At 46.5% G+C, this 27,056-nt stretch overlaps 3 protein-coding genes across 3 annotated transcripts in view; 1 reads left to right on the forward strand and 2 right to left on the reverse strand.

Moving 5' to 3' along the window:
* Positions 1 to 260: 260 nt before the first annotated feature.
* On the reverse strand, positions 261 to 8,929 carry retreg3 (reticulophagy regulator family member 3). Its single transcript, XM_083677001.1, has 10 exons — positions 8,875 to 8,929; positions 8,151 to 8,429; positions 6,905 to 7,011; positions 6,529 to 6,559; positions 6,294 to 6,420; positions 6,009 to 6,093; positions 5,281 to 5,418; positions 4,756 to 4,835; positions 3,280 to 3,412; positions 261 to 3,037 (listed from the first exon to the last, which is right to left on the reverse strand). The coding sequence occupies exons 2-10, from the start codon at positions 8,396 to 8,398 to the stop codon at positions 2,487 to 2,489; spliced, it is 1,500 nt and encodes a 499-aa protein (XP_083533127.1). The 5' UTR covers positions 8,399 to 8,429; positions 8,875 to 8,929; the 3' UTR covers positions 261 to 2,486.
* Positions 8,930 to 9,547: 618 nt separating this feature from the next.
* tubg1 (tubulin, gamma 1) lies at positions 9,548 to 17,392 on the forward strand. The gene is made up of 11 exons (XM_083676678.1): positions 9,548 to 9,727; positions 10,127 to 10,239; positions 10,674 to 10,841; positions 11,676 to 11,744; positions 12,627 to 12,706; positions 12,920 to 13,046; positions 14,115 to 14,201; positions 14,658 to 14,807; positions 14,969 to 15,121; positions 15,864 to 16,025; positions 16,289 to 17,392. The coding sequence occupies exons 1-11, from the start codon at positions 9,679 to 9,681 to the stop codon at positions 16,484 to 16,486; spliced, it is 1,356 nt and encodes a 451-aa protein (XP_083532804.1). The 5' UTR covers positions 9,548 to 9,678; the 3' UTR covers positions 16,487 to 17,392.
* A 520-nt stretch (positions 17,393 to 17,912) lies between these two features.
* The window catches only part of plekhh3 (pleckstrin homology, MyTH4 and FERM domain containing H3), a 29,163-nt gene continuing 20,019 nt past the window's right edge, over positions 17,913 to 27,056 (reverse strand). Inside the window, exons 7-14 of the mRNA XM_083676478.1 lie at positions 26,970 to 27,051; positions 26,433 to 26,747; positions 24,353 to 24,560; positions 24,031 to 24,167; positions 23,213 to 23,333; positions 22,256 to 22,744; positions 21,868 to 22,059; positions 17,913 to 20,288 (exon numbers count right to left, since the gene is read on the reverse strand). Coding sequence (XP_083532604.1) covers positions 20,124 to 20,288; positions 21,868 to 22,059; positions 22,256 to 22,744; positions 23,213 to 23,333; positions 24,031 to 24,167; positions 24,353 to 24,560; positions 26,433 to 26,747; positions 26,970 to 27,051 — 1,709 coding nt within the window. The 3' untranslated portion in view covers positions 17,913 to 20,123. The remainder of the gene's footprint in view (positions 20,289 to 21,867; positions 22,060 to 22,255; positions 22,745 to 23,212; positions 23,334 to 24,030; positions 24,168 to 24,352; positions 24,561 to 26,432; positions 26,748 to 26,969; positions 27,052 to 27,056) is intronic.

Below are 27,056 nucleotides of genomic sequence, written 5' to 3' on the forward strand. Positions count from 1 at the left end.
CCCATTTATCAAACTTGCCCTTGAAAATGTACGATAAATGCAAGCTTTGTTTGTCCATCACAGGGACATCAATTGGCTGACACATTAAAAGAACAATTACGGCACCCTACTTTTATAACGACAAGCACATTAATCTTTTCCTTTACATATTCACACTTTTAGAAAGGCTATCAGGTTTTGTATACCAGCATTTAGTTCACCCATCACTGTAAACATGTTTTCTTGATGATATTTTAAGTAGTTAATGAATGATGTACATGCATTATCAGTTTTAATTTAATATTTGTATTCTGTACTACGCTACACATGTTCAACGTATTCTGTTATAAAATCAGCAAAAAAATTATCTATGGAAATACAGTGCCTTCGGAAAGTATTCAGACCCCTTCACTTTTTCCACATCTTGTTGTGTTATAGACTCAATTTAAAAATGGATTAAATTAAAAGAATTTGCCATCAATCAACTCACAATACCCCAGAATAACAAAGCGAAAACATATTTTTTGAAATTTCAATAAATGTATTAAAATGAGCTAAAATGCAAAAATGTCACAACAAATCATTCAATAAGTTGAATTGAGTCCATTCTTCTGACGGTTCTATCCAGTCTTAATGCAAGGATAATAGTTCATGTAATTTTGGAATTAATATCATTGTTTTTATAGGGTCTCTGATTTGCATAGGAATCAATTACACACTGTGTAGATTAGGATTAGGAACTATTATCCTTGCATTAAGATGGACTCAATTCAACCTAGAGTGATTGATGACATTTTTAGATTTTTGTTAATTTTAAGAGTGTCATAGCAACGGGTTTGAATACTTATGTACATGAGGTATTTCTGTATTTCAATTTTAATAAATTTATTGAAATTTCTAAAAATGTGTTTTCACTTTGGCATTCTGGGTTATTATGTATGGATTGATGGCAAATTCTCTCAATTTAATCCATTTTAAATTGGGTCTATAACACAACCAAATGTGGAAAAAGTGAAGGGGTCTGAATACTTTCCGAAGACACTGTATCTATTGGACAAATCATGGGAGGGGATTCCAAGAGCAGCCCAACTTACTGTGATGATAAAGACAATGGTAGTGCGACATTTTTTTAATTTAAAACTTGTTTCAACACACAGCCTGTGATGGCTCATTCAAGACACATGCAGAACACAGGAGACAACACTACATTCACTGATCTACCATAATCAAAGAAAAATAAACTCAATTCCTCACATTCTCTCTCCCCCCCCAGGGAAATGATTGCACATGATTGAAATTAGCTTTTTTGATTTTCTTCTTCGTGAATAAAACAGTGATTAAAATAAAGCAATGTTGGAAAACACCTTCCAAGGGGGCCAGAGGAAAGAGACAGACACAAAACGTACTAAAAGCAGCAGGCCTACTTGAGGATAATATTAAAATGCCATGTCTTCTGCAAGTAGTCAAACAATTTACAGACTGGCATATTTATTAACAAATAAAAGCGGGTGTTTAATCAACAGTAGCCAAATGCCAAGTGCACTACACCTCAACAGCAATAACAGACCTGACAGCATTGGGGGAGGCAGGGGTAGTATAATCAGCAGTAATATTCTTACTTAAATGGACAATTCCTTGTATCCCTAGCTAATTTGCTGTTTGTTCTTGCCATGAGCGGCAAAGCCTATAATGGACTTCTGACCCAAATGAATGAATGTCACTTAATACAATGAGGTATTAGATTGTGACAGTCTTAGAATTAATGTCATTATCATTTATATAATGAGAGCTAAAAAAAAACTAAAGCGGTTCGTAATGATCAGGATAATTCTTATCATCCCAATAATTAACTTACACATACTGTAGGCATGCACAATGAAATGCAGTTTACACAGACTGAGGTTGCAGTCCTGTATAACACTCAATCCTGTAACAAAAGTCAGATACTGCTAAACTGCTGGAGGTAATTTAAATTGTAAAACAATTTCTCTATCAACAGGAATGTCATATTTGGTCCCATGTTAAATAGCCCTGTGTGTCTAGGCCTCTAGGAAGCAAACAGCAGATCAAGTCATGTGTTTCTTTCCTAGTGTTGACTGAGAACTCTTATTACTTACAGGGGAATAGGATGGCAAGACTGGAAAGTGGTTCGGTAATGCTGGTTCAGAATATAGTTTCAGAATTTGTTGTTGTTTGCTATTGCTCAGCCTACAAAACAAGACCTTCCATATGATGGTGGCTTAGGTATACAAGCTCAAGAGGAAGAAATTGAAAATTGAGATAGAAAAACAAAGAAATCAGAAGTACTTCACAGTGGTATTAACTGAGGCCAATCAGGAGCCTGGCTGCTGGAACTTATGATCACATCTCTCTCCCTCATTCTCACACACACACACACACACACACACACACACACACACACACACACACACACACACACACACACACACACACACACACACACACACTTTGCTTACACAAGTACAGGTGCTACACTCACACACAGCTCACTGTGGCTTCCCCAGTAGGTTGGACAAGAAGCTGGACCCCTGGCTCATCTGCTGCCCGCCCCCCTGCCCCCCACCCCGTCCTGCACCCCCAAAGGGATCCATCTGGTTCAGCTCCGACTGATCCAGCATTTCAAAGTCCTCCCCGTCCAAGTCTGTGTCAAGCTCTGAGCTGGACTGCTTGCGGTAGCTCCGGTGGGCCCCTGCTCTGGGAGGCCCCTCCCTGCGATGAGCAGCAGGGGGCCGAGGCTGCAAGGCCCCAGCCAGCGCTGCCTGAATCATGTTGCTGGCGATGACTCCGGCCAGGTCTCCTGCGAAGTCAGAGGCAGGGGGCAGGCCACTAAAAGAGAGCTCAGCATCCAGGTCTTCCTGGTCAGAGTCCAGATGGGAGTATAAATCCAGTAACCCTGCCCGGGGACCAGACGGGCCCAGACTGGGCAGTCCGATGCTGGTGTCATCATCATCATCCATCAGGGTGGCATCTGGGTTAATGGAGGGGAAGTCCAGGTCTCGAGCAAAAGACTCCTCAGGATCACTGTGTCTGTCAAGATCTGAGGATTAAGAGATGAATGGTTTAACATGTAGGAATGTTAATAATTTGTCAGGGACCGCACCTAACTTTTATGTAACAGAGTTAGCATACAGGTTAATTCACATCTACTCATCAGTACCTTATAACATATCATATCACCCTCATATGTTTGAGCTCTGCCTTCACATTCTATCTGCACACATTTCTCATGACTCGGGTGCAGTGTCTATGCTTGTGGAGGCAGACTCAGCACATGCTCACCTTCTGAGCCCTCAGTGAGCGGGGTCTGGCCACGGGACAGATTAAAAGTCCCATTGTCTGTGTAGGAGACTTCAGCATCAGAGTGCTCAGAGTCAGTGAGCGCCAGTTCTTTGGCCACTATAGCATCGTCAAACTGTAACGGTACAAGAAATATAGAAAAGTGTTACACACAATATTCAACACACAACGGCTTTGTAGGACTGTGACAGTTACAGGACAGCAGTGAAAAAAACAACAACAACAACCGTCATAACCGTTAAAATAAATTGATTTTAGAATTTTTGGATTTGTGTGGATTGTTATTTTCATATAGAGATACTTTACCTAATAACATGAATATAAAATGATTATGAACAATTGTTTTGAGACAATAATCCGTCTATCCATCAAACTATTTCATATTTTGAGGAAGAGATTTCTTGAGGGAGAGCGTGCGCAACTATCCCTTTAAAGTTCCCGCTAGCTAGCATGCTAGATGCAGGGGAGGGGAGGAGGTAGGCCTGAAAGCACTGGCCCTCTACCCATGAGAGTGTGTGCTGTCTACAAGAAGAGCCGCTGGACTCCACTGATGATCCCCTGGCATGGTGGCGCGACAACCAGGGACGCCTTCCTTTGATGGCGAAATTTGCAAGAAAATACACAGCCTCAGAGTTTTTAGTACAGCTGGGAACGTTGTTACCCCTGTCTGCTCTTTGCTTGTGTTCCTGGCACTGAACCTAAAGGAAGAGGCCGAATAAAGTTATTATAGTTGGCCTATTCTGCTATTAAACAGCACGTGTGGAGACGCACAACAGTCAGTTTGCAGTGACTACTGTAGGCTTTAGCGTGTCTTTTGTATTTGTAATTTTTCTACTTATCAAGCGGCTGCTGCCTGTTATGTTATTTGCATAGACTATTTATTAAAAAGCAATATTTCTGTTCCACGCATTCATATGGCAGGCACTTTTGTTAAACGTGTGTGCACTCTATTTTATGCCTGATGTTCTTGCTTTCTGTTGAATCAATAAACAGATCTTCTTAAAAACGTTGGATGTGTTCATTAGTTATTCAGTAATAGCAACAGCAGTTGGTAACAAGGTTATTCTGGCTCTGTCATGCGAGTTGTGTCTGTGTTGTGAAATGGTTCTGACAGTTGTAACAATTATGCATGAGCAACCGACCCCCCAAATTCCATGACCATCACATCCCTACTGCTTTGTAAACATAAGTGTTCCATTTTCCAGACTGTGTTACATCTCCTATACCCTGATTTGGAGGGCCTGCTATTTCTATCTCTAAACGTGTCAGGTTATTTTCAATCCGAGACCAGCTGCAGGCTTCAACTACACACACACCACTCGTAATGATTTTACTCTTCTATGGCACAGCACAGCAAACAAGCAGGCCACATTTTAAAGACTGATGAAACACAGACTAAAACAGTGACAGCCTGCCTGACAACCTTGACATAACTGTGATATAAAACAGGTAATTTACTGTTGGGCAGAAGGCAGCCAGCTCCTCCTCACTGTCACTGGCTTCCCCAGAGGCTGCACCTCGGATAGGCTTCCGGAGGACTGCAGAGCGCACACACACACACACGAGATGTTAACAGACACAGTAAACACACACAGATAGAGAGACTCCCTTGAGACAGTCTAGTTGTCACTGGTCTGTGGTTGACAGAGTGCAGGGTACTTGGTTTCAACTGGTACAGAAATTTGTTGTCAATAACAGTTGTAATTTTTACCAACACGGCCTCTCGATAGCATCCTATTCATCACCAAAAATATCAGACTCTGCCTCTCTCGCCAGGAGTTGAACTTTATCGATCTGTGGGCTTTGTGCAGCCCTGCCCGCCCCAGTCATGTGCATGGAACAATAAGTGTGTTTTAAAAAAATAAAATAATAATTATTGTAGAGGTATTCTGTCTGGTCTGTTATATGTTTGGCTGTGCGAACTGTTGCCGTCCATATCGGCAGATGGATGGATGGACAGACACACACACACACTTCACTTACACTGGTTGTCGATGGGCTTTGACATCATGTATCCGCGGACGCTGAAGTCCAGCCGCTGCAGGGCCGGCTCCAGCTTCACAAGCACTCGCTGCCAAATCCGGTGGTATGCTGCCAGCGGGGCCAGCAGAACCACCAGCACTAGAGAGAGGAAGGAGCAGCAGAATGGGAGACGGAACGCCGCTAGACATGACTGTCCACAGAAGAACAAAGGTGTGTGTTGGACTACGGAGGAAAAGGGACTCGTCATTTATAGTCAGAAGTATAAGGCTTCACTCGAGGCCCAACCTCTGAGTCACCCTCTTCAGCACAGACACACCCACACAGCCTTAGCCTACTTAATCTCTCTCTACTCAAAAGGGCAGAGACAGGGAGCTCTAACAAACAAGCTGCTGTGGATTGTTTGGTACTGTAGGTCAGTGGGACCTCGCATGGCTGCTCTCCAGTCTACACTGGTTAGCGGTGAGGAGATTAGCGCGCCTCAGCCTGACCTCCTTAGCTAGCTAGCTAGCTAGCTAGCTAACTCCCTCCCGCCCTCCCTGCCTGCCTGCCTCAGCCTGAATGTAATCACCTCACAGACACAGACAGTGCCCTGGTACCCGGGGCCCACAGATCTGGTTTCACCAGCCATGCATTTTTAATAGGGGGAGCGAGGCTAAGTTTCCCCGACACTCTGGGGCTCTGAATGGGGCTGGGGACAGAGGTGGGATAGGGTGGTCCTCCATACTAACCAGCAGAATAGGAGAGCACCAATCCAGGAATGTATCGTCCAACCATGGCCAGAAAGGTCAGGAGGCCACAGGTCAGGAGGCAAAACTACAACGACAACAAAGACACAAGCAGTCAGATTAAGATGTAAAATGCATGCAGGTCTTACGGTCAAAACTCACCAAGTTGTTAGCTGATTAGTTTTAAGCGAGAGTGTGCTCTCAAGTCAATACTTGTGGGAAATCATGACCCAGGAGGGTCTAGAGTGAATAAATCAGACAAAGTGCAGGAGAAGGACATTGCCTCACCTTGCCAGAGTTGCTGCGTTTGAACTGCACAACGCTGGACTTGACGGCCAGTCCAGAGACCCAGGCCTCGGCGATGTGGTGGCACAGCTCTGGCACACTGAGGACCCCAGGCTGCACCAGGCCCCAGCTGCAGACGACAACATCAGTAAGCAACATCATCGCCCTCTGTGAAAACTACCCACTCTCGAACACAGCGACAAGGAAACCACCGTTAGAATATACTTTAATGACATACCTTTCATTTTCTGATTCATCCAGTCTTTTGACTATGGGAAAAGACAAAACATGACTTAAATGAACCACTGATTTCACACCACCACTATATTCAATGCACCAAGGGATCCTACACCACATGAGTGCAAACGAGAAAGGGAATAACACACGGCATGGTTAATTATAGGCTACCTGGTGTCATGAATATCACACCGACCATACTGTCACTCAAGTGTGTCTCAGCTTTTAACAGTATTCAGACCAAGGATAATATAACATAAAAAGCCAGGTGTAATTAACACAAGAGGGCAGACACATGCAGCAGGGTGAGACATAGATAGTCTGGGGCATGAGCTGAGGGGCAGAGACATCCCACAGGATTAACATACGCTCCTCACCTCTGATCTCAGGCCAGATCTTGTTTCTCCAGGTGTCAACGCAGACAGCCACCACCAGGCCAGAGGACAGCAGGAAGAGCAGGCGCAGCGAGGTCAGGGCAAAGAACCTAGGAGAGAGACAGCAAAGATGTTTATGTGACTTCATGTGACAGTGACCTCTGGTGTGTGTGTGTGTGTGTGTGTGTGTGTGTGTGTGTGTGTGTGTGTGTGTGTCTTCCTCAGTCAACCTCAGGTTTTCTGATTGTTGACAAATAAACCAAGCCTATGCAGTTATACATGCAAACAATCATCGCATATCATTCATCATTATCTTGCAGCTCAAAACCAAAACCCCCTCTGTTTGAACCGCAATGCAGTTATTTGCATAATGGAACAGGTTTTGCTTCCATTACTCATCACGCCTCAAAAGACAGTGAAACTGTCAGTAACATCAGAACAAAATATAATTCTGCTGGTTCATCTGTAATTATGAGGGATTGTTTAGAGAATTGGCTAATAATGTTTGGCATTCAACTGCTTATTAGCCGTACTAAGATTGACAACACATTCAGAGGAGAACAATTAATCCACGACCCATTTCTCAGCAAAAAGTGCACACATTCACAATGTTGCCTTAAAAGTGAAAACTTAAGACATGGGATTCCCCAAAGAGTAGGCAGGAATTAACACCAGCACTGCTTGGTTAATTCCTGGAACAATTCTCCACAATCTCCACAATGCATGTGACTTGTGTGTATCATGCCATGCATTTATGCATCAGTCCACTGTGTGTGTATTGAGGCACAAGTAAAGAGGTGAAAAAACTAAGGGGCTGAAATGCTTAGTGGTCTAATCGAATCAAGACTGCATGCCTGAGCTAGATGAACAGGCCTGCATCTCTCTCCCTCCGGGCTTCAGGTCACCACTGCATGGTCAGAGTGATTCATGACAACAATAAAGTCACCCAATTTTGCCAAAACTGGAAGCAAATGCAATAACTTAACAGGGCCAGAGAAGGAGCATTAGACACATTTTCATTAAGATGTAGTGCGATGTAAAAATCCAAGTAAAAGAGCTTGCAGCACAATGCTGCTCTGATGTTCTATTAATAGCAACTCTAGTGAGCCATCTGTCTTCTGAGTTGACAGGTGAGCCATTTTCTATGTGCAAATGGGAATGAGTCTGTAAACAGTTCTGTAATCTATCACATTAAGGGCATTGCATTGCTGAGATATTGAAATGTGTTTGGCACCCCCCACAAACTTACCAAAACACAACGTTGACCACTGCGTAGAGTAACACGCTCTGAAACGGTCTTTCCCACACCAACACGGACTGTAGGTAGGTCACCACCGGCTCGTAGGGTCCTAACCTCTCCTGGAGAGAGGCTTTGACGGCCCGCACCTGGCCGTCTCTCTCGCTGGAGCATGGTCGACTTCGCAAGCCGACACCCCGCTCCAGCTTCGCTGAACACTCTCCCGTGGTTGCATCAACCATTCCTCCCGTGTGCGCCATCTTCTTAGCGTAAAACGTTGACTAAACAATCCTGCAAAAATAACACCTTGGTATAAACAGGGGCAGAACAAATCCGTGTTTCATACGAAGATCTAGGTCTAGCTGTAGTAGGACACCGACGCAAGCTAGCTAGTTAAAAACAGGTCAACAGCAGCCGTCTGTATTCATCATTCATGCTACGCTTCCTTGTCTCAGGAGTGGCTAGCTAGCGGTGTCAGTATTAAGACATGAAGAAACTACATTTAGTCGTCTTTGTCAGCTATGCAACAGTCATGGATTTGTTTACTAGCAAAAGCTCAAATGTTTGTGTCATTACATTAGCTTTTCAGCTAGCTAGCGTACTAACGTTAGCTAGCTGTCAATGTCGCTAATTATAAGAACTTCTATAGCTACATTTGACTTAGCTAGCTAATTAGACCTAAGTGTCTCTTAAAGTATTATTGGCAATTATCAAATAAAAGAAGCTGGACACATACTTTGTCATCATTGATACAATTATCCCGTGGTATAATAGAGACAATATGGCGAAACACTCGGCGAAGGGTACTTATTTTTCTCACCAGGCTGGCTACACAATAAACACATGCGAGAACTCGGCTCGCCAATCAGAAACTGCACTGGTCCCAGATCAGTTTGGTATTTGTATCCCTGATTGGGGGGTTAACATTGGGCTAGAGATAAACTGATAAACTGAATTATGTTTTTGTATCGAGTTATTTTCCAAATAACTAGTTTTCTTATGCATATGAATAAGAATATTGTGTCAATACTAATAAAAATGAATACTTGGATTACTTTACACGTACATATATGGGCAAAGGCTCTCAGATCTGGGTGGGATTTACACACAATGTCTGCGCACAGTGCGCAGCTTTGATGTTTTCCACAGTCCAGGCAATCCAGAATCTCCCCTCATAGAATGAAAACTATTTTATAGATTGATTTGAATATGTACATTTAAATTTAGATTATTAAAGGAACCAATCAAACAAAAAATATTACAAATCATTATGTACAATAACACCAACAACTACACTAACTGTGCAGACTTTACAGCGATTCTAGCAAATTTGCTTTCTCGAATGCAACCCTACGTTTGAGTTTGCGCAAAAAAACATTTGCCGTTGTAGTGACTCCATTTATGCGGTATTTGTGTTGTTTCCAAGCGGGAAGGAGCAGAGGCAAGTCATCTACAAATCGTTTGCTAGACAGAATAGTCGGATTGACAGCAGTCTCTCCGATCACAAATCGTTCTTCGGTGGATTTGTTGAAAGACGAAGATGCCGCGGGAAATCATAACACTTCAACTAGGACAATGTGGAAACCAAAGTACGGTCAATTGTCTTCCCTTGCTTCAGATGTAGCCTTCTACGCTAACTTAGCTAGCTGAGCTAACCCAGAGCATATTGTATTGGTACTTGACAGGTTTGGCTAAGTAGCTAGGTGCTGTCACACCATACATAAACAAGAGCTCATAGTTCGCTATCAAGGTGTGTGTGTGTGTGTGTGTGTGTGTGTGTGTGTGTGTGTGTGTGTGTGTGTGTGTGTGTGTGTGTGTGTGTGTGTGTGTGTGTGTGTGTGTGTGTGTGTGTGTGTGTGTGTGTGTGTGTGTGTGTGTGTGTGTGTTAGTTACACACAGTCTACCTACATGGCTGCGTCAGGAAATGTGCTTAATATGAGACAGACCCCATGCGCTGTTTGGATGTTAATTTCCCTGTTCTCTTAAAGTTGGTTTTGAGTTTTGGAAGCAGCTCTGTGCGGAGCATGGCATCAGTCCCGAGGGGATAGTGGAGGAGTTCGCCACAGAGGGCACCGACAGGAAGGATGTCTTCTTCTATCAGGTATAAATGAGCTTAGGTAGCTATGCTAAGTAAGTGGCAATGCCTTCAAAGTATTTGGCAGTATTTAACAGTGCTGGCCCTCGTGCTCAAAAATGTTAGCTGGGTGGGGTTGGCTTTGTCTAATTGGTCGGGTTATAACTGACATCAGGTTGCTTTCATATACATGGATAAACCAACACTACCGTTACATTTGTGCATAAGCCACCCACTTTACAAAATAAGTGTTGAAGCTGAGGTATGAATGGGAAAAGTGACGTGATGCTGCAGCCTACATAATTATTGTCCACTAGATGGTGCAATAGTATAACTCATGGCAGTTGGGATTCCAGCTACTGACAGTCACTTCCAGACTGATTGCCTACTGATATTGTCATACATGCCTTGCTACCCTGTGGTACAAGTAAGCCTTTCTTACCTCTCCATACAACCCACAGGCTGATGATGAGCACTACATCCCAAGAGCTGTACTTTTGGATCTGGAGCCCAGGGTGATCCACTCCATCCTCAACTCCCCCTACGCCAACCTGTACAACCCAGAGAATATCTACTTGTCAGAGCATGGCGGGGGGGCGGGCAACAACTGGGCCAGTGGCTTTTCACAGGTGACTGTGTGAAATAAGTATGGAAGGAAGGCAGGGTTGCCAACTCTCATGGATTGATCTTGACACTCACAATTTGGACCCCCCCTCTCACAGTCTCACGCCAACAATTTACCACTATCCTACAATCCAAAATACACACTATTATTCATTAAATGAACCTCTGTCTTGTAATTTGCACTGTACAGACTTGCATACCTCTCTGTTATTTTCTGCCTAAAACCTGTGTTCTACGACGTAGCACGCACCTGGCTGGTGGATATTCCGAACTCACCTCCGTGTGGACCTGGATATGGCTGCGCTGCTTGCGGGAGCAAATTCGGATAGCATTTCAATGAGTCCCTGGTGACATAAAAGCACTTAATCTGAGGTGTATGTTTGATAATGATAGTAACATATTTGAGCAATTTTTCCTCCCACTGCTGATCATGAGTCACAGCAACATACCTAGAATTGCTTGAAATTAGCTTTATGAGGCAAAGCTATTTCAGGGGGAGAACCCCCCAGACCCCACCCCTGACAGGGTTTTTGTGCCCACTCTAATAATATCAAGAAATCTCACTCTCACTTACTCCTGAAAGTTGGCAACCCTGGGAAGAGGTCTTTATGTTCTTAGTCCTAGTGGTACCAGGGGCAAGAACATTTTAGAGAGCAGAATCTTTAACATTAAGACAGATTACATTATATTAACAAGAAGTGGATTCTTTATTAGTATGTAGTATTGGGGAAGGTAGTGTTAGCTCAGAGGTCCCCCTAGTTGTCACACATGTACATATACAGTACCAACAATCTATGTTTTTTAAATGCTCTCTGATTTGTTTGGCTTGTCATTTGCAGGGTGAGAAAATCCATGAAGACATCTTTGATATCATCGACAGAGAGGCGGATGGCAGTGACAGTTTGGAGGCAAGCCCCTGGTTTCTCAGTCCCTGATTGGTTTATAGATGCTGCTGAAGGGGGTGTGTGGGAGGAGGAGGAGGAGGAGGAGGAGGGGGGGGGGGGGGGGGGGGGAATGAAAGGAGGAGAATGAATGTCTGCTGGAGCTTGGAAACACTCCAACAAAGTCCCCATCTCATTTTCACACACTGACTGCAGTGCATATCCTGTCTCACATGAGGAGAATTCTGGGGGGAAAATGAAAAGGGGAGGGGATTTTTTTTTCTGCCTTAACAGAATTAGACACTTCCTGATTGCCTCCATATGTGACTGACGTTATGTGACGTGTGAAAGAATATCGTTTTCTTGTCCCCTGCTGTTCAGCTATGGTGGAAAGTAGGCTTTCTTTGGGCATAGAATGAGGAACTTAATAGAGAGTACTTGTAAGATGTGAGCCCACACACGTCATCTTAAACTAGTAAAGCTTGTGCCATGCACTGTTATTTCTAGCTTTTTAAAAACATTCCTAAATTGCCAGCCTTAAAGTTGCCTCCCTTAAAACAACAGCAGGTTTACCCACGGAGGTCTGTGTAATTTCTGTTGCCCATTCTCGTTATGACCCCACATTATTATTGTGTGTGTGTGTGTGTGTGTTTGTTAGGGTGTGGCGTGCAGGGTGTTTGGTGGTAGTAATAGCTAGCTAGGCTGGAGTGGAAGGCAGGTATTACAGGGCTGTGTGTGGGAGGGAGAGAGAGCCTCTTTGTGGGGTGGGGCGGCCTTTTCACCTACAGGCAACGTGGAGAAAGAGGGAGGCAGGGACACTCACTCACTCACTCACTCACTCACTCAGACATATATGCACCCAACACACTGGGTATATGGTAAATACGTTTTTTGTTTTTTTTGTTACAGGGGTTCGTCCTGTGTCACTCCATTGCAGGGGGAACCGGTTCAGGTCTGGGATCCTACCTGCTGGAGAGACTCAATGACAGGTACGGACGCACGCACACACACACACAGTAGGATGAGTTTCCAACTTGTAGAAAGGTAGAGAATAAACTGGCCCAATTCTAGCATCATATTTCCAGTGTGTTATTAAACACGGCACTCTTTCCCTCTCACTAGGGGCACCTTTAGTGTTTCCTCTGTCATTTGAGCTCTTTCTGTGGACTGGTGTGTGATGTTCCTTTCTGTCTGCTTTCCAGGTACCCTAAGAAGCTGGTCCAGACATACTCTGTGTTCCCTAACCAGGACGAGATGAGCGACGTGGTCGTACAGCCGTACAACTCGCTGCTCACACTGAAGAGGCTCACCCAGAATGCAGACTGTGTGGTGAGTAAGAAATACACACACACACACACACACACACACACACACACACACACACACACAGGTGCATACTCTTTTCTGTGTATCTTGTTTTCCTCTGGTTATGCTAGTATGGAGAGTAACAAATAGTTGTTTCCTGGAAAAGGAAAATCATATCAATCCCATACCCATATGATTATGATGTAACATCAGGCTTTTCTGAGAACATCCCCTTGTGCCCTTCCGTTGTTAAAATGTCATTAAGACAAAAAAAATTCTTAGCACAACTTTGATGTTTCTGTATCACTGAATATCACTCATATCCTCATATCCCAATAACCTCCCTTCATCCCCATCAAGCCATAGGTGTTCTCAAAACACTCACGATGTAAATGCATTTCACTCAGTGTCTCAGACAGGTTCCCTGGCAACGAGAGAGAGAGAGAGAGAGAGAGACACACACATTAATAGTTTTTAATGATCATACTGCCACAGAAATAATTGTTTACCCCACAGCTCTTGTGTGAGGCTAATGATGAAACCGGGGGTGCAGCGCCAGCGTTCAGGAATTACTCTTCTGGATGATTAAGTCTTAGATTGATGGTTGTATTAGTCCGAGATGCTCTGACAGTCTAATATTGTTTCCTCTCTAATATCTACTTCCTCTAAGAGCTTGCATAAGGCCCTCAGGTTTATTGGGTTAGCTAAAGGGCTAATAGAATCTGCAGGAGAACTGGCTCCCCTGTTAGTGACGCACAGTGAGCCTATGAGCAGTCCTCCTCCTCGCATAGACAGCCCACTGTGTCTACTCTACCCATCAGGACTGGGCCACCGCTGTCAAAGACCACTGTTAACCAGTCTCTCTCAGTTTTACTGGAGTTGAACTTGTCTATCTTGCCTATATGAGGTTCTTAACTCTCTTTGTCTTGTCAAATCCCCTGTTGCAGTCTCTCTCTCTTTTGTGACTATCTCCCTCTTGTGGTTCTCTCTCCTGCTTTAATGCTGAGTCTCTCTCCTTGTCACTGTTTTGTTTCTACCTCCTAAACCTTCTCTTCTTATTTGACATGTGCCCCTTGTCTCTGTGTGTGTCAGGTGGTGCTGGATAACACGGCTCTGAATCGCATCGCCACAGACAGACTGCACATCCAGAACCCCTCCTTCTCCCAGATCAACCAGCTGGTGAGTTGATTGATAACTGTACCTCAGGGCTCAGAGCATCCACCTCAGCTAGTGGCCCTACCCTGGGTTTTGTTCAGTAGGTTCCAACAGTGGAACATGTTTTCAAATGGAAATTTTGGAGTGAACTTGCTGAACTTGACCTGGGAATTAGGCAAACAGTGTGAGTGAAGTAGATCACGCTCATAGCCAAATAAACTCGTTTGACAAGTCACTCGCATGTCTGGATTTCACACTCCCCAACAGCTTTTTTGAAATGTTGCTGAAAGATTTCAGACAGAAACGCCTATCATCTTCCTGCCAACCTGCCACATGCACTTTCAAGAATGGTGTTCCTTGTCGGGATCCCCACCACGCTGGGCAATGTTTCTTACGTGTGACCACCAGCATTATTTCCCTCCAATAAAGAAAAGCAAGCCTAATTTTCACGTTTGAAAAAAACCGTCTTTCTCTCCATAGGTTTCCACCATCATGTCAGCCAGCACGACCACTTTGCGTTACCCAGGATACATGAACAATGATCTCATTGGTCTGATTGCTTCGCTCATCCCCACACCCCGCCTCCACTTCCTCATGACTGGCTACACACCGCTAACCACTGACCAGTCGGTGAGTAGTTTTCAGTGACCGCGTAAATGAATGCGTCATTGATAAGTTTATAAATTATTGTAATATCGTCTTCTTTTTATTATTATTATTATTTTTATATCATCTACTGAAAAGGCACTCTTTTCATAGGTGTAATCCTCCTGTTTCCTTCATCCTCCCAGGTGGCCAGTGTGAGGAAGACCACAGTGCTGGACGTGATGAGGAGGCTGCTGCAGCCCAAGAACGTCATGGTGTCTACAGGCAGAGACCGCCAGACCAACCACTGTTACATCGCCATCCTCAACATCATCCAGGGAGAGGTGGACCCCACCCAGGTGAGAGAGAGAGAGATATCAATGAATTTATATCAATGAAATGTCAAGGGCACTAGAGCAGTCTGCAGCACCCGGCCTCACCTTACTGGACTCTGAAATCAAATGTCTGCTGTTTGCAGATGATCTGGTGCTTCTATCCCCAACCAAGGAGGGTCTACAGCAGCACTTAGATCTTCTGCACAGATTCTTCCATAACAATGCTATCACCTACAGAGAGATTAACCTTGAGAAGAGTTCCCTCAGCCAGCTGGTTCTGGGCCTTTGTTCACAAAAACAGACCCCACAAAGCCCCAAGAACAGCAACACCAATTAGATCCAACCAAATTATGAGAAAACAAAAAGATAATTTTTACTTGACCCATTGGAAAGAATCAACCATGAAACAAAGAAAACTGGAATGCTATCTGGCCCGAAACAGAGAGTACACAGTGGCAGAATACCTGACCACTGTGACCGACCCAACACTAAGAAAAGCTTTGACTACGTACGCACTCAGCGAGCGTAGCCTTGCTATTGAGAAAGGTCGCCATAGGCAGACTTGGCTCTGAAGAGAATACAGGCTATGTGCACACTGTCCAAAACCAACTCATATTTAACTATCTGTACTTTAACTATTTGCACATTGATAAAACACTGTACATCGTCAATAACATAACATTTTAAATGCCAAGTGTGAGAGAGAATCTCTCTATCGACAAGTATGTGTGTAACCATTGGTTGTGGTATGATTCCGTGACTGCAGGTCCACAAAAGCCTTCAGAGGATCCGGGAGCGTAAGCTGGCCAGTTTCATCCCCTGGGGTCCCGCCAGCATCCAGGTGGCCTTGTCCAGGAAGTCCCCTTACCTGCCCTCCGCCCACCGTGTCAGCGGCCTGATGATGGCCAATCACACCAGCATCTCCTCTGTAAGTCCCGCGCCCCCCCCCTGCCCCCCCCCCCCCCACACACACACACCCTTTTATTATATCTTGCACTTGGCAACCAGGCCAATGTACCAACATCTATAAACGTCTGGGGTGAGTCATCGATCATAGAATAGATAATGGATGTCAATGAAGATGTTTAATGTCCTCAGTAAGTGATGGTAATGAGGTGTGTTGATTGAGGTGTAACCGGTCATGGCTGGTTATGTCACTGCTGCCTCTGCCCTCTCTTCCCCTCGCCGCAGCTGTTTGAGCGGACGTGCAAGCAGTACGACAAGCTGCGCAAGCGCGAGGCCTTCCTGGAGCAGTTCCGCAAGGAGGACATATTCAAGGACAACTTTGACGAGCTGGACAACTCCCGTGAGGTGGTCCAGCAGCTCATAGACGAGTACAGCGCAGCTACGCGCCCCGACTACATCTCCTGGGGTACGCAGGAGCAGTGAGGACACCTCCCGTCATCTGACCTGGGTCCCACTCTACAGCCCAACCAAGGGACAGGGCTGAGCTAGTTGCCTCACTCTTGTGCCCCATGCTGTCATCGCAGAGTCCTATAGAGTGACAACAGATGTCCCGACAGCTTTTCTTCCCCTCGTTCTGTAGCTGTTTGGGGACAAACCAAAACCTATATTTCTGTGCCTGTATCCAATCCCCCCACTGATGGTTATGAATAGTAGTGAATAACTAGTTTTCTCTCTGACACACACTCTCACTCTCAGTCTTTTCTCTCTTCTGTCTCTCCTCCTCTGATTCTGGATCTCATTGCCTTGTTTTGGTCTATTTTTATACTGTCATATATCTCTGGTTTGCGTATTGTTGCTTTGCGGTGACAGCCTGAGAAACACCTGTGTTAGCTTATGGGTTTAGAAATTACAACATAATAACCCCCCCCCTTGTGCTCCAAACATTTCTGAAATGTTGTTCTACCTGCTCAGTATGCTGTGTGCTTAAATGAATGCACGCTAAGACCCCCTGATGATCCCCACCAGACGCCACGATAGTCAAGCTTTCACGAGATATACAATACACCTCTTCAGTTCCTGCTGTACATACTATGCAAGACCATCACGGTTTTAAATCTCACTTATACCAAACCAGCTGTATAGCAGTGGTCACTGCTAGGATGACATTCAAGTTGTTTCCTGGAACTGACTGTACATTTGTCAGGTTGTGTCTTTACACTGGTGCAGCACAATTCAGTTGAACATTTCAACCTGCTGCCTGTGTGTATACTTTCTGAAGTGCATCAAGAAACGTTAAATGTACAATATCTCTCATTTTTAGGCATCCCAGTGTATATACCGTTTCATGTTGAGCTTTTGTGTATGTTTGCTAGAGTTGTGAAATTATTAATAAAGATGTTTTTCTATGACAAGGTGTCATTGCTATCTGTATGGACCAAACTGTGGCATGTATGATTATTGCATTGAGGATGTTGTTCTTGCACCATCAATCTAATCCCACAAGAATTTGACCTTTGAAAGTGAGTCTCCAGTTTCCCCAATACCAAATAACATTTCAGGGAAATGCTACACGAAGCTTTATTACTCACCTGGAGCTGTTGTGCACCAGCACCACTAATCCTGCATCAAACTCACTACTTTTAAGGCTCATTAGCACAGAGGAACGCAGAGGCACTCTGTGACATTTGCTCAACCAGTCCATTGTTTTCATCCTGAGACTCCTTTCAGAGGCGGCTTTTAGAACTGTGGCTGCTGGCGCCAAAAATTCACCCCTCTGCAAAACGTCTCAGGTTGAAAACAATGGACTTCCAACTGCTCCAGTAGGCATCAGTGAGTGTGTCTGCAGATTTCTGTGGGAATGAGCCCTGCTTGTCAACGCAATAATACAAAGCACAATGAATATGGTACAATGGAGCTGCTTTTATTAATTACATACAGTATTTATAGTTTTTTATTGCACATCCAAGTTAAACAAACAATAGTGCAATTGACTATACACACGTTACATAAAGAGGGTACCATGCAGCATACAAACAAAGCAAAGTCACCTTTCGCTGGATTTCTTTCCTACCTCTTCATAGTTACATGTAGCTCAGACACAGTGAACGGAGCTGCCTGCAGCCGCAGTAGAAAAAGCGATGGACAGTGCCTGCATGTGGAGAAGGGAGGGCTGGCTGTGCATTGGCTAATCCAAACCTTCCTCCCGAGGAAGACCACAGAGTCTGGGGTTGTTGGGGGGCGAAGGCCAGGGGCTGAATGGCCATCATGGGTCTTGATGAGGGAGACAACATCCCTAGAAAACACCACCACCGCCGCCTGGGTAACTAAAACAATAGCCTATTACAATACAAGACAATAGTCAACTGAACAATGGTGGTGGCTATGGATACCAACCGGCAATATGAGTTGGGGTGTAAAATTTTAGTTTGTTTTGAGTGGATATTTTATATCTAACATAACATCTTTGGTCCATGTTCAAACACATGACTTTGCAACACTTTGGCTACTGGCTGTAAGTTTAACACCCAGGTCGTGAAACCAGAAAGGCAATCTGCTGTTTAGTAGCAGGGTAATCTACACATGATCAACATCTCTGATCAGGATAGCGACCTAATGGATCTAAAGAAGAGGCATTCATGGTTTTGTGATCATTAAAAGCAAATCTAAAAATACAAAACACAGCTAGGTCCTCGATTAAGACATAAAAAGGGGACAAAGAACTCAAAACTTATAAAAACAAAAACACACAATGTGTCACAAAGTGGACAGTACACACACGTAAATGACACTTTGAAAGCATCAACGGACAGAACACCATTGGTTCTGTATTTGCACAGCAGGGGGAGGGTAGACAGGGGTGTATTGTGGATGAGTGCTAATTACACAATACAATGTGATGGTCCATATTACTGACTTGGGGCTGACGTGGGCACATAGATTCTTATATGAGCGCTGCTTATAATAAAATAACGATCTGAATTAAATCTGCACAGGCAGGCGAATACCAGTTAAAACTGAAGGTTTTAAGATCAGTATAATAACGACTACAAAATCTAAATGCTCCAATCAAGTGTTAGCCAAAGTGGGGACACAGTTTCATGTTGAGTATTACAGCTCAGACAAGAAGCACAACCGGCGAGAAATCTGAGCATTTGGTATAAACACAGACATGGCCCGAGATCCTTTGATTTGTGTCAAACAGCTTTCGCTCGGCCCCTGAATGTCTCAGCCAAAAAAAGGTTCCCATCCTTTATCACACACAACTGCTAATCCCAGGGGGAGGAGTTTCACTAGATGTCCATGACAGCCAGAGTGACTTACTGAACTCAACATCTGTTTCCAGTTCAAGTTCACACGACTTGCTGCCTCAACAGTTCCAGGTAATGCAAGCCTGGCCGGGCTCTTAAAAAAAAAAAAACAGACCCTTTTTCAGAAGAGTGTGTGTGCGTGCCGAGTGTGTGTGTGTGTGTGTGTGTGTGTGAGAGAGAGGGAGGTGACGGTGTTGGTGCGAGGCTGAGTATTCCCCCCCACTATTCCAGCAGTGCATGAGGGATCACTCTCTAGGAAAGACAGAACACAGAGAGAGAAGTACCGTGTCCACCAACACTGCTCCTCCTCTCCTCTCCTCCCCTCTCCTCTCCTCTGACACAGGGGAGTAGCACAGCTTATGTTTAACAGTTTGTCAGCTCTTGCCGCTGGTGACTGTCACTCTAAAGTAGCAATAAGTGAGTTTCAGAAGATCACGGTATATGCTTTACATCGTTGAGTGGGCGGTGTGTGTGTGTGTGTGGGGGGGGGGGGGGGCGGGGGGTGCTCTAACGTGTGGTAACAGAGGTTGCGTGACAGGATGGGTGGGGGACGACGACACCTCATCAGCACCCACAATGGTTTCTGTGGGTTTTTAGCCTCACTTACAAAACAGGCCCCCTTCTCCGGCCCTCCTCCCCTCTCCCTGCTCCTTCAGTTGGAAAGCTCTGCGAGGTTTATTTTCACGGATGAGGAGTAAAAACAGCACTCTCTTTGTTTTGGCTGCTGTGCTGTTCCCAGTGGAGGAGACGCAGGGTCCAGAGGGCTGGGGGGCTGAACTTGGCTGGGGCTGTGTGGAGGACAGGGGGGCTCCTCACACGGGGTGTGAGGGCAGTTCCAGCAAGGTGGGGGTGGGCGTCGGGGGGAGGTGGTGGAAGCCCACCTCTGTCCCCTCTGTGATGCCCACGTCATCCCCTCTCCCACGTTGGCAACGGATGGCACTGAAGTAGGCATTCATCAGCTGCATGATCTCAGTCAGCTGCGACAGACAGACAGAGGGGAGAGAGAGAGAGAGAGAGAGAGAGAGAGAGAGGAGGGAAGAGAAAGAGAGTCAGACTGGTGGCAGTGTTTTGAGGAGTGGCTTTCTCAGTGTCTGTGTCTGGCACTGTCACAGAGGGGAGGGGAGAGATGATGTCATCCAGCTGCTGGAACAGAATCCTCAAGAGATGTTCAGAGCATGATGTGCTTTGGCATAGTCTGCAGCAAGAACAAGCATGCACGCGCACACACGCACACGCACACGCACACACGCACACACAAAGGCAGTGCATACAGATAGATATTTCATTGTTGTGTCATCTGTTATTCAGCTGGGTTTTTATAACAGTGGTGAAGGTCACTGCAAGATATTACATTGGCTCATTGTGTCATTCAGTCATGCTGATCCCCAGGCCCTGACCCTGTTAATACCATCACCGCATATCCAACTCTTCTCCTAAATACTGTGTGAGCCCTAGCCTAACCCTCACTCTAGCTTAATCCCTACCCCAGTCTACAGCTCCCAGAGTCTTACCCTCTGCAACATCAGCTGCTAACCTTGCCTTAACCCCTCACTCCGAGCCTAACCATAATCACCCCATGCAAATCTCTTCCCCTCTAGCTCCCTGCCCACTCTGCTCCAATCCTATGGCATTTATGACAGAGCAATGTGTTCATAAAAAAACAGCGCCCTCTTTTAGTTGCCCTTTAATTTGCCTGTTCTGCTGCACCAATAAATAAATAAAAGCCACTTTTGTTTCCCCCGTGAGAGATCACAGAGAGAGCTTTGTTCCGCGTGGGAAGATGCAAGAAAATCTGCCGGGTGAAGGGATGATTTGTTCTCACGGAAAAAAAAGAAGGAGCTGTTTTGGGGAAATATCCGGGTTTCTTGGAAATGTTTTGGGCTAATATTTTAGTCTGACCACAGTAATAAAACTCCCCCCCAGTTGGCTATTTAACAGGAAGTAAAATGTCTAGTGGTTGATTCTGGTCGGAGCGTGAGTCAGGTTGTGTACTCTCCTTTTAGTAGGGATTAATTACTGTGGGTGGAATATCATGAGCAGAGTGTGGTTGATTCAATGACATGTGCACAACTCATTACGGTGATAAGGAAGAAGAGGCTCATTCAGAACACACATCATCTCACTGCTGCAGGCCAACAAATCTAATCTTTACAACGCAGGCGATGTACTCTTAAATGGAATAGGAGAGTAGACATCCACTCCTCCTTTCATATTTTGTCTTTTTTTTTTTTAGACAGACATGAAGTCGTTGAGGGGATCAATAGAGGGACACAGAGTAGGAAAGGCGAAGGTGGGGATTGGGTCTCAGGTCACCGCTCATGTGCTGTGAGCTGCTAGCAGTACAGCTTGACCACGTTCAAACACCCTTTTTCAGTTTTAATTCCACCCACAGAGTCTGCTATGCAGCTATGACATCACAGCTACACACACACACACACACACACACAGACACAGACACAGACACACACACACACACACACACACACACACACACACACACACACACACACACACACACACACACACGCCCTAGCAGTGTTGTGTTCAGATGTCTACCTTGGTGGTTTCAAACAGCAGGTCGCGGTCGCCAGCAGTGATTTTGAAGGTGTTGCTGTCGGAGACGCCATAAGAGCAGATCTGGCCGTAGGTGAAGGACTCCAGCGCTTCGGCCTCACCCTGCCTGTACAGAGACACTGACGTAGCAGCCACACCCAGCCACAGCTTCTGAGAGAAACTTCCAGTTGAGCTCTAGAGAGGGAGGGAGGGAGGGAGGGAGAGAGAGAGAGAGAGAGAGAGAGAGAGAGAGGGAGAGAGAGAGAGAGAGAGAGAGAGAGAGAGGGAGAGAGAGAGAGAGAGTAATTAGACCAGGGCAATGTGGTCTATGTTTCTACTCAATTATCCAAGCAGAGAGTGGAGACTGAGTTGACAAAGGCGATGTGCTCACAATGTAGAAGTCCACCTCGTAGAGTGTGCAGCCAAACCCTGACCACTGGCGTGCGATGGTGAGGTAGGCGGCCATACTGTCCCTCCGGCTGTACCCAGCCAGGCCCTTCCAGTGCTCTACAACGGTGCCCATGATGGCCGCAGCCTCCTCCTTCAGCCTGCTGCGGAGCCACAGGTCCTTCTCCACCTTCTGCTTGTGTGCTGCGGTGGCCGTGTGGCTCCACAGCGCCCCCGCCAGGAGGCCTCCGGGGAAGCGCTGCGGAGGGGGGCAGCCCTGGGCTGGGGGTTGGGTGGCGGGGAGGGCAGGAGGGGCGGAGAGGGACAGGAGGACCCGGGCCTCCACCATGTGGCCGGGGAAGAGCTCGTCCAGAGAAGGGCAGGGGGAGTGCGTGCTGAAGTCCCCGATCACAGACTGTAGCCTCAGGGCAGCCAGTGCCTGTAGGTCCTCCTCACAGGCTGGAAGCTGACCTCGCACCACCATCTCATGGCACTGCAAGAGAGAGAGAGAGAGAGACAGAGAGAGATGGGAGGGAGAGAGAAGAGAGACAGAGACGGTGTGGGGGGGGGGGGGTGGTGGTAGAGAGAGAAGAGAGGGGGGACAGTGCGTCAGTTATGCATTCCCTCCATCCATCATAACCGTACCCCACCCTGTTTTACTCTGGCTCATAACTATTTTATAACTGTCCACAGGAAGAATGCACTAATGAACTCAACCCTGGTTGGGCCACAGCTCTCAACAGTGCAGCCAATGGCCATAATCATGTTTCTAAAGCATTGTGTTTTATTACTATTGCGGATTGTAACACTTTAATGACTGTTAAGTAAAACCTACTTATAAAGTGAAATAGTAGGAATGAGTCACTGGCAACTGCTGTTAAAATTATGCCCCATTATCAGTCCTGGAACAGCAACCGACATCTTCTACATCTGAGAGACAGAGAAAGGTGAGGTGTGTTACCTGCTCAAAGAGGAAGAGGTACTCAATGCTGTCTGCAGATATGCTGTCAGAGTCCAGCAGGCAGTAGAGTTTGAAGCAGAGTCTCCACTGGGAGTCTGAGTCTGGCTCTTTGGCAGAGAGGCTGGAGAGCAGAGGAACAGAGAGGATTAGGATGGGGGAAATGGGTGGGAACGATACACGCATGCATACACGCGCGCACACACACACACACACACACACACACACACACACACACACACACACACACACACACACACACACACAGACACACAGACACACAGACACACAGACACACAGACACACACACACACACACACACACACACACACACACCACTGTTTTGTTAAATCAAATGCAACCCCATCCCTTCCAGACTGTGACAGCATCACTTGCGGTAGAGGATGACTAACAGCGATTTGCTCCAGTTTATGTTTACCCTGTCACTCACGCTCCTTCAACTCGGCCACACACACCTCTTAGAAAAACACTGATCCTTTTTATTCCAGCTAAATTCCTTATCTGTTCGTGTGAGACTTTGCCTTACGCAAGCAAATGACATCAGCTTCACCTTGACTGCACAACGGCTGCACTTACATGCAGATAGACACAGTGACACAAGCCCAGTTTCCCAGCATGTTGGGTGTTTGACAAATGACAAGGCAAGGTCATCACTTATCACAGACATGGATAACTTTCAGTGTGGGAGTTGGACCAGAAGAAGATAAATACACAAACCACCCCCTGAGTTTCAGAGAATTCTATTCATTCTAAATAGCTTTCTCGGCACAGGCATAGAAAGGTATTTTTTTCATATTTACTTTTCAAACCTGGTCAGGATGTCTGCGATGATGGTGCTTCCCCCTACGGGCCTCTCCCAGAGTGTATTCTGCTCGAACAAGGCAAACGTGTTTCGGCTCTCCTGAAGGCCCAGCTTCTCCAAAATCCTCCTCACCACCTGACAGAGGAGAGAGGGGGAGCGACAGGGTCTTAGACGGGTATACTGACAGTCCCCAACCTCGGGGGGGGACGACGACGACGACGACAACACTTTATCTCCAAAGTGTTTTAAAAGACCAACAAGAGAAGGAGAGGGCTGACTAGATTTCTCAGCAGAGACAGAAGAGAAAGTCAGTCCCTCACCTCGTTGGCGGTGGTGTGAGAGCTGATGTGGAGCTGGCAGGAGCCTGGGCCTGGGTAGTGCACGGTGCACAGCATCTCCTGCCTCCCCATCAGCACCTGGATCTCCTCCCAGGACGGCACACACTCCCGACACCTGGTCTTCTCCAGGGCTTCCATGATGAACGACGCATAGTTGTCCATCTCAGAGTCAGGACACTGGCTCTGTATCCTGCAGAACAGACAGAAGAGACATGGGAGTGAGCGTGGGGGGTGTGTGTGTGTGTGTGTGTGTGTGTGTTAATTCAGACTAATTGAAACTGTACTTAAAAAGGGCAAGCTTCAGTATGTCATTCATTTTGATATTGATTCAGAGCCTGTAAAACGTAATGTTATTACAATTACAGGCTTTGCGTCATCCTTTCGATTCAACACACGAGTTCTTTATTTTCCTTGGGGTTGGCAATGTTAGAGAGTCAATGAGGCGAGGAATGACAAATGTTCTCACTTCAGCTCTCAGAGAAGACTTAAAAGGCTCGACGTCCCTCAATCCTTCAAAGGGGAGGGAAAAAAAAGGCAAAGAAAACTTGCTTGACTTTGGGCAGCGCTCCGAACAGGAAAAGGTGTTTCCGCTCACGTGAACCAGAGTGACCCGCCGCTTCCTCCCAGTGGAGTGACCAGGGAAGGTGTGTGTGTGTGTGTGTGTGTGTGTGGGGTGGGGGGGGGGTGGGGTTGAACACCTTCTCCATGAGGCCTAAAACACTCTTAACACTCGCAAGAATGTGGAATGTGCGAAAGGCAACCTGACAGAGCTATGAGCTAACCCCAGAACAAACAAGGAGGAAAAGAATTAGGAAGGAAGCAATTACACTGCAGTGTCCGTCCCAAAATAAACAGCAGGGAGAACAGAGAGTCAGGCAGAGTGAGGAAGAAAGGGGGTGACTGAGAGGAACTCAGCCAGACGGAGATAGAGAGCGAGAGAGAGCGAGAAAGAGAGAGAGAGAGAGAGAGAGAGAGAAAGAGAGAGAGAGAGAGGGGCCCTCTGACTTCCCTCTCTGTCTCCCTCTCTCATTACGGCCCACAGGGTGGGTTTTGTCCTGCTGAAACATAATTAGGAATGTTCCACTGAGGCTGTGCGATCCCTCTCTGTCTGCCCCACATCCCCCTCATCCACCCCCCCCCCCCCTCCCCTCCCCTTCCCTCCTACCCTCCACCCACACAGAGCTGCCTCCGTCCTCCCTCCGGCTTGGGGACATTCCCTGGGGGTTTCTCAGTGTAGCAAGGGGGACAGAGGGAGGCTCTCGGCCCCCTGCCCGGCTCTGCCCCGGCTCTGGAGCCAGTCTCAACAAACTCTCACCAAGACCTCGGGCCCAGGGAGCCTGCCTGAAAGCCCAAGCTCTATATAGCACATTCTACATAACCCGCCACCTTGTTTTCTCGCCCCGGGGCATGGCCGTTAGCTATGTGACAGTGAAGTATGCCAGGGATGTTGATGCCAAACATACATCCAACAACAAGACATGGCAAGCAGTTCTGAGTAGTGGCTGCGTCAGTACACTATATATTACTGACTGTTCTATTACCACGTACCGACATAAACATAGCAACATATAGAGTAGTTTATGACACGGCGCTCCGGAGAAGCTTTATGGCTAAAGATTAGCACTGTTAATATAGGTTAGCACGCCTAACAGAGGGGCTAATTCAGATCTGTAAATCCACTCCTAAAACATTGGATCTGCCTGAAGCAATGCAGTAACAATGTGAGGGAATATCACGCTACTATATCGAACTGGTGGGTTAGCAGGGTTGGCGCCTGTTCCCTGTCTACTGTCTGCCCACACACCCCCCCCCGGTTCCCCTGCTACTGGTTATGCTCCGACCCAAAATGCCCCTTTCTCCCCCCCCTCCTTGCCACAGTTCAACTGCTCCAGCGACATACATGTAACATCTGACTCTAGTCTCCTCTCGCTGGTGGAGATAGACATCGTAGGACGGGCTCATTGTAACGCGTGACCTATGAGGTCTACCCTTCACCAGCCTCTCCCTGCTAGTCTCCGTCTCCTCCCAAACTGGTGATTCGGTGTGTTTGTGGGCGGCTCACCTTTTGAGGTGGAAGCGCAGGTACTTGAGCACGGCGGGACCGGGCAGAAAGGTGCAGCTCATGCAGGTGAGGAGCTGCCAGTAGCGAGGAGCTGCCAGTAGCGCAGATGGGCAGCTGTCTGCGGGGAGGGGGTGCAGCTGGTCTGTTTTACCAGCTGGCAGTAGACCTCGTCCCGCAGGGGCCGCAGGTCCAGACAGGTCTGCAGCACGCCCTGGATGAGGGGCACGGGGTCCCGCGCAGACTCCAGCTGCTGCAGACAGTTGAAGAGCTTTACCGCCTCCTCCCGCACCGAGGCATAGCCCTTCCCACTGTGGTCTAGGAGAGGGACAGAGAGGGTTGTTTACTTTGTGGTGACACGTCTGTCCCTCCTTATGTCAGTTGACTCGCCGGCTGAGACTTGGCAGGTATCATGGTTGAGTCACTAGCTAAATGCCTTACTGTGTGGTGTGAACAGTGTTACTCATGGGTATTATGTCAGTGAGTGTGTGACAGCGCGTACCGTAATGAGTGTTCCTAAGGTTGGACAGAGGGACTTACAGGTGTGCTCCAGGCTGCCGTAGGGAAAGGGCAGCAGCGGGGCGTACAGGGGGCTCTGGGTGTACTTCAAGATGGGGTTGTGCTGGT

Source organism: Argentina silus (assembly GCF_951799395.1).
Source record: "Argentina silus genome assembly, chromosome: 9".
NCBI classification, from domain to species: Eukaryota; Metazoa; Chordata; class Actinopteri; order Argentiniformes; family Argentinidae; genus Argentina; species Argentina silus.

Bases quoted from the DNA above. Each gene is read 5' to 3' on its own strand.
- retreg3 (XM_083677001.1), bottom strand. From the start codon at position 8,398: ATGGCGCACACGGGAGGAATGGTTGATGCAACCACGGGAGAGTGTTCA. The intron at 6,421-6,528 runs GTATGTCATTAA...TGTCGTCTGCAG, and splicing joins GATGAATCAGAAAATGAAAG to CTGGGGCCTGGTGCAGCCTG. The intron at 3,038-3,279 runs GTGAGCATGTGC...CTTAATCCTCAG, and splicing joins GCTCACTGAGGGCTCAGAAG to ATCTTGACAGACACAGTGAT.
- tubg1 (XM_083676678.1), top strand. From the start codon at position 9,679: ATGCCGCGGGAAATCATAACACTTCAACTAGGACAATGTGGAAACCAA. The intron at 12,707-12,919 runs GTACGGACGCAC...TCTGCTTTCCAG, and splicing joins CTGGAGAGACTCAATGACAG to GTACCCTAAGAAGCTGGTCC. The intron at 14,202-14,657 runs GTGAGTTGATTG...TTCTCTCCATAG, and splicing joins TCTCCCAGATCAACCAGCTG to GTTTCCACCATCATGTCAGC.